The 10,547-nt window shown below is 40.0% G+C and overlaps 1 protein-coding gene across 2 annotated transcripts in view; it reads right to left on the minus strand.

Moving 5' to 3' along the window:
• The window catches only part of ATP6V0D2 (ATPase H+ transporting V0 subunit d2), a 46,660-nt gene extending 38,729 nt beyond the window's left edge, over positions 1–7,931 (minus strand). Inside the window, exon 1 of one of the 2 annotated variants that reach the window (XM_036829802.1) lies at positions 7,356–7,931. In XM_036829802.1, the coding sequence (XP_036685697.1) occupies positions 7,356–7,485 (130 nt within the window). In that variant the 5' untranslated portion in view covers positions 7,486–7,931. The remainder of the gene's footprint in view (positions 1–7,355) is intronic. The other variant, XM_036829803.1, reaches the window with a different exon arrangement.
• Positions 7,932–10,547: the final 2,616 nt, after the last annotated feature.

Below are 10,547 nucleotides of genomic sequence, written 5' to 3' on the forward strand. Positions count from 1 at the left end.
CTATTCCTTATCTCACTGGCATTTTCCCAACCTACTGTCTTTCAAGATTTGGTTCACTTTCAAATATATTTTCTATCTATAGGTTTAAACTCTTCTTATATTTTTAATTGTTTTGTTTATTTATAGAATGAATATTTCCAAAACAAACCAGTGCTTTTGAAGGCAAATAGAATCAGCTACTTAGAATCATACACCAAACACAATTAACCATAACCAAGAAATGGAAGGATTATTTTAGGAATTCAAAAGTCCAGCAGAAGAGGGTAAATTAATTCTTGTTGTATATACACTGCAGTTCAGGGGGTGTTCTTTACGACTTCCCAGGAATTCTTATGGTTTACAGTTTACAAAACATCTTCAGAAATTTCTAATTCCCCTGGTAACTGGAAGTTAGGCCAGGGAGATACCATCTAAGTATCAGATAAGAAAGCACCATGACTAAAAGTTAAGCAGCTGACTTAACATCCCAGAGCCAGAAAGTAGAAGAGCCAGGACTTAAACTCAAACATGCAGACATTTCTAATGTGTATTTTCAGATTCTTACTATGTGCAAAACATAGCCTTGGGCTAGAGAAGCTAGGAGACAAAAAAGTATAAGGTGTGGTTTCTACCCTTAAAAAAAAAGTCTTTTTTTAAAAAAATTCAGTTTTATTGAAATATAACCAACAAATAAAATGGTAAGATATTTAAAGTGTACATTGTGGTGATCTGATATACATTTACATTGTGAAAGGATTCTCCCACCTAGTTAATTAACACCTTTATCACCAGACATATTTATAGTTTCTGCCCTTAAGGCTTAAATTTAGGAGGGGATAGATTCATTTATTCATTCAGGAGGTAAGCCCTTAACTGATAATTCAGGGGACTAGATAGATAAATGAGACAAATGTCCTGCCCCAGGGTGACATACTTACGCAAATATCACAGATGCTACACAGAATTAGGTCCATTACAAGGTACAATATAGCACAAAATTGAGATTAGTCAATTCTGTCCCAATAGGGATACAGTAGAAAAGGTTTTATAGAGAAATTCACTCTGAAGTGTAGACTTTAAAGAGGAATGAGTGTTCTCCAGGCAAGCAGGATGGAGAATGGAATTTGTGGCTGAAGGAATAACTGTAGAAGGGCAAAGGGTTCTGAGGAAATGCTTACCAGGTAGAGATAGGACAGACTGCTCCAGCTTTTAAACTGAGTGAGGCAGCTTTTAAACTGCCTGATGAAAGTATTTTTGAACAGAGAAGTGATGGTATTTTATATGCATTTTTAATACAAGGCAGAGAAAATAAGTAGTATAATTAGAGGTACTCATTAATTAGAGGTACTTATTAAATAATGTCTAAAGGAGCTTGGTGAAAGCCCTTTGAAATAAGAGTCTTCCTTCTATATGAAGTTTTTAATTTAAAAATAGGTAGCAGGGGGCTTCCCTGGTGGCACAGTGGTTGAGAATCTGGCTGCCAATGCGGGGGACACGGGTTTGAGCCCTGGTCTGGGAAGATCCCACATGCCGTGGCGCGACTAGGCCCGTGAGCCACAATTGCTGAGCCTGCGCGTCTGCAGCCTGTGCTCCGCAACAAGAGAGGCCGCGATAGTGAGAGGCCTGCACACCGCGATGAAGATTGGCCCCCACTTGCCGCAACTAGAGAAAGCCCTCGCACAGAAATGAAGACCCAACACAGCCATAAATAAATACAATTAAAAAAAAATAGGTAGCAGGTATAAATACAGGTAAACAATGAAAGGTCTCCTACTTGTCACCTACCTATCCACCACCCCCACCACTCACTACTAGCCCCAGTAAATAACGAGTTTTAGTTTCATTTGAATCCTTTCACAGTTTCTTTGTATGGAAACAATCATATAGAAAATATATTTTAAATGTATCTGCCTTTTTCAGTAAACAGTATCCGTATGCTACACAGTTCTTCCCCTTGCTTTCCTCATTTAATACATCTCAGCTATCTTTCCATATCAGTCCTCTTAAAGTGTGTGTGTGTCCTCATGCTTTTTTCTTTTCTTTCTTTCTTTTTTTTTTTCTTTTCTTTCTTTCTTTTTTTCTTTTCTTTCTTTTTGTAGCCGAAGAATATCCCATTACGTGACTGTTCCATAATTTATCTAACCAGTTCCCTGTCAATGGACATTTGATTTGTTTTTCATTTTCTGCTATTCCCAACAATGCTACATGAAGTACCAGGTCAAATGTACATGCATTTGGAATTTTGAGGCCCAATTGCTCTCATTAAGGGGTTCTTATTTTTTCAATATTTTTATTCTCTAGAGTTGGAGCCCTTCTAGGGCAGGGACTATTTCTTTTCCATCTTTACTTCCTCAGCTCTAATGAGAAAGTGCTTAATATATGAATTAATTCCCATGTGAAGGCACAGTTGGAAAGTAATGAATGACATGTCCCTTGAAAAGGAAGTAATTGTTCATGAGCTATAATCACCTCCTCTCATCCCCTTCCCATAAATGATGGCAAAGAGGATGAGGTAAAGGCTGGGTCCAGAGCGCTCTTACCACACCCTGAGAGCCAGAGATCACTTTCACCATATATTTTAGAAAAGGCTATTTCTTACTAAATTCTAAAGCTCTGAAGTATTCATTTTACCACTTTGTCCTTTTTTTGAAGAGGAAAGAATACTTACAAAAGTCTTGTTTGTAATTAAAAAAAAAAATCTGATGAAAATAGCAGTGTTGCCATGAAAAGACATGGAGGGGCTTCAAATGTATGTTACTAAGTGAAAGAAGCCAGTCTGGAAAGGCTACATACTTACTGTATGATTACAATTATGTGACATTCTGGAAAAGGCCAAACTAGGGAAGCAGTAAAGTGATCAGTGGTTGCTGGGCTGGGGGTCAGGGAGGGGGAGAATAGAGGAGTTTTAGGGCAGTGAAAATACTCTGTATAATACAATAGTGGTGGATACACGTTATACATTTGTCCAAACCCATAGAATGTACAACACCAAGAGTGACTGAAATGTCAACTCTGGACTCTGGGTGATTACCATGTATCAGTGTAGGTTCACTGATTATAACAAATGCACCACTCTGGTGTGGGATGTTGATAAGGGGGAGGCTATGCACATGTGGGAGTAGGGGTTATATAGGAAATCTGTCTTTCCTCCTTAATTTTGTTGTGAACCTACAACTGCTCTAAAAAAAGTTTTAATTAAAAAAATTAGCAGTGTTAATTCTTCTAAAGACTATTTTATGTCCCTTTAACATTATTATTTTGGTTCAAGTTAATTTTAAAGAACTTGTTTTAAAAGTTACCTTTTAAGAATTTTCTATGTGAATATAGCCTCCAAGCAGTACCAGAGGCACAGGCCATGTGAACTGGCTTCCTCTCCTGTCCCCTGGAAGGACTGAGTCACAGAGGGTCCTAGTGACTGGTTCGGGTCACTGTTAGTCAGGGTCAGGCCTTGGAGTGGATGAGTATTTCTGACCACACTCACACAATCATAAATACTAGGATTTTTCAAAGCTTTTCTGAACAATTTTCATATTTCTCTCTTCCAAATTTACCTGAAACCTTATATGTTCCTGGTAAGTGGTTCTAAAACAACTTGTTGGTATCAGGACACTTTTCTTTTAAAGACTAGAGGATTTCAAAAGACTAAAGGCAAATATAAGCTTTGCCAAGTTAGCTTTCCTTTACAGAAAATGCCTGATTCAACACATAGTGCTATCCTGACACTGTTTTACCTACTCTTCTTTACCCATAATTTGTATGGTGCATATTATGTGAGAAAGTAAACAAATCCTAAAATCCTTAACTTCTGTCCCAATGAGTGTCCTCGAGTTCTTCTCTTCATGTCTTAAGCCAGCCCGGAAGGTGGCTGGGTTTCTCTCAGTACATTCACAGATGCAACAGTTGCACTGCTTTTCACAGTGATTTATTTTTTATTTTTTTTAAAATTTTATTTATTTATGTATATATGTATGTATGTATGTATGTATTGGCTGTGTCGGGTCTTCCTTGCTGTGCATGGGCTTTCTCTAGTTGCGGCGAGCGGGGGCTACTCTTCGTTGTGGTGCGGTGGCTTCTTTTGTTGCGGACACTGGCTCTAGGCGCACGGGCTTCAGTAATTGTGGCTCGTGGGCTCTAGAGCGCAGGCTCAGTAGTTGTGGCACACGAGCTTAGTTGCTCCGCAGCGTGTGGGATCTTCCTGGACCAGGGCTCGAACCCGTGTCTCCTGCATTGGCAGGCGGATTCTTAACCACTGCGCCATCAGGGAAGCCCCACAAGTGATTTATTTCCCAACATCTTATAAAATAAACAGGCAGGGCAGACATTATTTTCTATATCAAAATGGAGCTGAGAACAACATGGACCTATTCATGTATCTTCCATTCATGCTCAGGAGGCAGACATTTTAGTGGAAAAGCAGATGCAGATGTCTGCATACCCCACCCCTGACAAGGTGGTTAGATTAGTCACAGCCACTCTAAGCCTCAGAGTCCTCAACTGTTAACTGAGGACATGAAACCCTTACTTTATTTAGATTGATTTTCTCATGCATCATTATAACCTATAGTTTGATGGCTCATATTTGATATTCCTAAGAGTCTCCAACAGATTGGCAACAGATTCAAACACAGTTGTAAAACGAATGGTTGAAAAAATATACATATTAATGGGAGGAAAGAAAGGTAGAAACCATGAGATACAATGACAATAAAGCAATGGTGTATATAAGAGGGTTTCTTACTCGGGGTGCAGGATGACTTCAGGTGGTCCATGACCGCCTGATGTTATATGGAAAATTCTATATGTATGCACCTGTGTGTATTTTTCTAAGAATTTCATTCTTCGGGTCTTCAAAAAGGGTCTGAAACCTTTCCTTCTCCCCCAAAGTGAAGCTGAGGGTCGTTTCTCTCTGAATTCTTTAGTGAGCTGGCTAAACCTTGCTTTGTATCATGAAGACTTTTCATGTATTGTTTATGTTTAAATTTGCATTCCTCAGCCCATTTAAAAGCTTGACTGAAAACTACTGAGAATTCATTCAAATGGCTTCTCTCAGAAGCAATCACTATGCTCTGTGTTCACTAATTTTTTCTACCTTAATTTATGCTGATTTTATATATATATGATTAACATTCTCCGGACACCAAACTCCTAATTAAATATGCTGAAGTGATTTAGGATTTGGGATTATATTGTAATTATTTGTAGCCAACAGAATTAGTTATCATCTAGCTGTTTCCATTGCTAATGAAAGGAGAGGGTCTCCCTCAACTTGGGCAGTTCTGCCTTAACTCTGACTCTAACTGGTCAGAACCATAAAGTGACCTCAGGACCATCAGCCCTACTTGAGAAGCCTGCAAAGTCACCTCCGAGTTTTTGTTTTATTTTGCCTTCTAATACTCTTCCTGGCAGTCTTGATCCTTATTGCTTTCTTGCTTTTTCTAGAATAATCTAGAAGTTTTAAAGCACCCTATTATTGACATTATTATATTAATTTTATAAGCATGTTTCAAAGTAAACAAATGTAGTGTTTTTAATAATAAAAATACTATATATTTAAATGTGAAATCTTTGGTAAGCCTTTGAAAATACTGTAGCTTAAAGATAATTTCCAGGAACTTTCCTGGTATTCCAGTGGTTGAGAATCCATCTTGCAATGCAGGGGACGCTTGTTCAATCCCTGGTTGGGGAACTAAGGTCCCACATGCAGCGGGGCAACTAAGCCTTTGTGCTGCAACTACTGAGCCCATGTGCTCTGGAGTCTGTGCACCACAACTATAGAGAAACCCACGTACCGCAACTAAGACCCCACACAACCAAAAAAATAATAAATAAATAAATATTTAAAATAAATAAATTTTTTTAAGAAAAAGATAATTTCCAGAGAGGAGGGGGAAATGGGGAGAAGGGTACGAAGTGTTGATTATACAAGATGAATAAGTCCTAGAGATCTACTGTAGAGCATAGAGCCTATAGTTTACACACACACACACACACACACATATAGTAATAACAGAGGGCAGGAGGAAACCTTTGGAGGTGATGGATTGGTTTATGGCATAGATTGTGGTGATTTCCCAGGTGTATACCTATCTCTAAACTCATCAAGTTGTATGCATTAAATACGCACAGCTTTTTGCATGTCAATCATACCTCATAAAGTGGTTAAAAAAAAGAGATAATTTCCATTTGTAGAGTGCTTCACAGTTCTTAACACATTCTCTCATGTACTGCCTTATTTATTTCTCCAAACAACTCAGCAAAGCAGGCGTTACCATCAAGTTTTACAAATAAGGAATCAGGCTCAGAGGCTTTCAGCCCAAAGTCACCTACCTATTCCTGGCAGAGGTCAAAGTCAGGACTTTTGAATCTAGGATGGCCTCACCACATACCATGTCTCTTGATTTTTTTTCTTAAGCTCCATTAAAGACAAACCTCAAATATACATACTCTCGTGTTAATAGATACTGGTAAGTAGAATAGAATAAAATTCTCTAGACCAAGGTTTAGGGTATTTTATTTTTTTTTGGCCATGGATCCCTAGACAGTTTGGTGATATCCTTCTCCAAATAATATTTATAAATATGTAGAACGAGGGACTTCCCTGGTGGTGCAGTGGCTGGGAATCTGCCTGCCATGTAGGTAACATGGGTTTGAGCCCTTGTCCGGGATGATCCCACATGCCGTGGAGCAACTAAGCCCGTGAGCCACAACTACTGAGCCCACGTGCCACAACTACTGAAGCCCATGCGCCTAGAGCTGGGGCTCTGCAACAAGAGAAGCCACCACAATAAGAAGCCCGCGCACAGCACCCAAGAGTAGCCCCCACTCGCCGCAGCTAGAGAAAGCCTACACGCAGCAACGAAGACCCAAGGCAGCCAAAAATAAGTAAGTAAGTAAATAAATAAATAAATAAATAAGTAGAACGAAAATACATAGTATTACAAAGGAAACCAAGTATTTTAAAATATAGCTATTATTTTAAAATGTGTAATAACGTGATTCTTTATTAAGACATTAAATATCAAGGATGAGTGCAATATCTAGTATAATTTTGAAATAGTGAAAACATAAATGATATCTCAATGTATCTGCAAGAACAGTATGAGGATATGAAAACACTGAATTTCTGTTGGTGACAAAGTACTAACCGCCGTGATTTGTTGCCTGCATTCATAATGAAAGGAAATGCTACATTTTACTTAGAGAATACTGAAAATAGAGATGTAATTTTTTTTTCCTCGTCCAAGTTCATGGACCCCTGAAGTCTGGACCCTGGGCCTAAGAGCCCGCCCTGGACTCCCAGGTTCCTGGTCCATGCTTCCAGTGGGCAGCATCAATCCCTTTTTTCCTTTTTAAACTGCGAGAAGAGCGGCGCTTACCCTCCAGGGTCTCACACTGGACCAGGTTGATGTAGTCCTGCTGGGTCAGGAGGCCGGCTTTGCATCCTCGCACCAGGCCCTCCAGGTAGCCATGGTCCGCGTTGAAGTACAGCTCGGCGCCCTCAAGCATGGGGGAAGCGGTCGCGGCCGAGAGAGGCTGAAACAGCTCTGAGTCCCGGGCAGACCCCGAGGACGTGCACCGGTCTGGAACGAGTGCTAGCAGTTCTCCGGAGTTACCGGGAAGCGACCTCTCAGCTGATAGTCGGGGTTTCGTGACTAGTTTCCTCCGCTTTCAGTGGCTTTCAACATAGCCTGCCCAGCCCTGTTTTTACATCAACAGTGAATCAGCTAGATAACCCGAGTGCACCCGGGAGCAAACCCTTGCTGGGAGAGGAGGGTCATGAGAAGGGGGGGTCAGGGCTCTTTCCCTTCGAGAGCAACTGGCCCCTTCCCCGCTTTGCTATTGGAACCCTTGCTACAGCAGAATGTTGTGTAAACATTCCTTCCCCATCTGAGCTTCTGAGCTTTCAATTGTAAAGTACATTTGTCCTAAGTGTCCTGAGGACTATCAATAAGAAGAAAGAGAGGACTTTTTTTTTTTTTTAATTAACTTATACGTAAATAGAGCAAACGTGAGCAGGCAGTTTGGAGAACCCCGAGAAGCTCATTCAGCAGCACCGTGTGTGTAAAACCAACGACTAGTAATGCCTTAACCTGGTCAAAGGTTCGTAGCTGCTTCCCTCCCCGCGCCCAGTCTTTGGGCAGAGAACAGAAAACAATCCTGGGAGTTGATACACAGTGTTGTGATTCTTAATAATAAGCCACTACCTTTGCAAAATCTGACCCTTTACAAGGCGCTCTTCATTTTTTTTTTCCCATTTGGATCTCAGGATACTCAGGTGAGTATCTGGACTGATAGTATTACTACTCAAATCACAAATAAGGAACCAGCTCTCAGAAGTTGGGAGGCAGCTCAAAATGCACAGCTTAATTAAGCCAGGACGTAATTGTTGTTTCATGCTCCCAAAAGGAATGCTGGTTCTCCCTTACACTGAGCTCTAAAATTCTATCAAATACCCTGAACACTATTTTACATATGTAGTATTTCACTTTCATATATACTGTGTCAAATTCTTAATTGAAGTTAAGGTGCCAGAAATTCTCCAGTCTCTTCTCAGTATTTCCAAGACTGTGATCCACGTGGCAGAGCAGTTCTCCCGGGTTCCCTTACCATGCTACTCTCTGCACAGGTGCCGCTTCCCAATAAAATCTTTTGCTTTGTCAGTACGTGTGTCTCCTCAGACAATTCATTTCTGAGTATTAGACAAGAGCTCACTTTCTGGTCCTGGAAGGGGCCCATCCCCCTTCCTGTTACAGTTACATTGTGAATTGCAAAAAATTTGAAGAAATAGTCTTTCAGTATTCGAAAAACTGTTTTATTCAGCAAAGAAGCCACGCACATTATATATGACTTCATTGTTTCATTTTTGTCCTACTCATTAATGTAAATAAAAATATCAACCAACAGTCATTGGAACTATACTTGTTTGTCAGTTGCAACCATAGGTTGGCTACAGATTCTAGAGTTGAACAAAGATAAATGAAAGCATACTGTGAAAATCAATGGAGCATATGGGATTTGTAAGAAAGAGTATTATTTTATTGTTATTTGTAAATTGGGTAATATGCATCCTTTATATCATAAAATTTATGATAAACATATATACATATTTTGAGGGGAGAGCCAGTTGTTAAATATTTAGAGCACAACACAAAGTCTTCATAGTTTTGCTGAGAACTAGCCCTGAATGTCCACATGCTCAAAAAAGAATGGATTTTGTGTGAGTGTGTGCGAAAAACTTCAGTTTGCCATATTTTATATTTATAAGCAGACAAGTTCCAATGTTTCTTTAAAATGATAGGCATCTACTTTCTCCACTATTATGAAATTAGTGGATGAAGCAGGCAAAGTATTTCTTTTTCTTCACATTACTCTTCTAACCTAGCAAAAGCAAAAATGTCTCATTCCTGCTAAAGGTACTTATCAAAAATGAGATCAAACTCATGGGATATGAGAGGAAACCCAGCACAGTGACAATAATCTGGAGCTTCTTTGTAAATGGGTCCTTCTGGTGAAAATGTAATAAAAATGTTCATTTCAGGGCTTCCCTGGTGGCGCAGTGGTTGAGAATCTGCCTGCCAATGCAGGGGACACGGGTTCGAGCCCTGGTCTGGGAAGATCCCACATGCCACGGAGCAACTAAGCCCGCGTGCCACAACTACTGAGCCTGCACGTCTGGAGCCTGTGCTCTGCAACAAGAGAGGCCGCGACAGTGAGAGGCCCGCGCACCGCGATGAAGAGTGGCCCCCGCTCGCCGCAACTAGAGAAAGCCCTCGCACAGAAACGAAGACCCAACACAGCCAAAAATAAATAGATAAATAAATAAATTTATTTAAAAAAAAAGAAAAAAAGTTCATTTCAGTGTTTAAACTACCAATGATGTTTAGGAGAGTGGGCTTTGGAGTGTGACAGAGTATGAGTTTAAATGACTTCCTCTCTCTGAGTGCCAGTGTTTTCATGTGTAAAATGAAGATAATAACACTCACCTCAGTTTGCTGTAAATATTAAATGAGATACAATCCTTAATATGCTTAGCAGGTATGGGCTTGTGTGCTAAGAAGCTACTGCAATGGCTTCTCTTCTTCCTCCTGTTACTACAAACTGTAATCCTAATTCATTAACTACACTGAGTTCCTGAAAGCCAGGAAGAGTATCTTATCATCTTTCTGTCTCTCAAGTGCCTAGTAGCATGCCTTGAGGGTGAGCAGAGACTCAAATAGCTGTTTGCTGGATAAAATTGCTCTTACAGAGTCTTTAGTTCCACATTTCTCTAGGAGACATTATATTTGGTAATTGTATCCAAAGAATGAAGGTATTGCGGTTTTGTAGCATGCTAAACATATATATGTATATGTGTATGTATGCTTAACTATATAGAATATATAGGACTTATTACAAATTTCTGTCAGTTTTAAGAGCTCCCAAGAGTCATTAGCTTCATAGCCATTCTGAGCCAAACAGTCCCTCGGAGCGTCTTTAGAGGCAGTGTTGTGTAGGATACACCTTGGAGTGGGCCCAGGATGCCATCCTCAGTGACAAAGTCAAAGGCCAAGTCAAAGTCCTTTCCTAAA

Source organism: Balaenoptera musculus, chromosome 17 (assembly GCF_009873245.2).
Source record: "Balaenoptera musculus isolate JJ_BM4_2016_0621 chromosome 17, mBalMus1.pri.v3, whole genome shotgun sequence".
Lineage (NCBI taxonomy): Eukaryota > Metazoa > Chordata > Mammalia > Artiodactyla > Balaenopteridae > Balaenoptera > Balaenoptera musculus.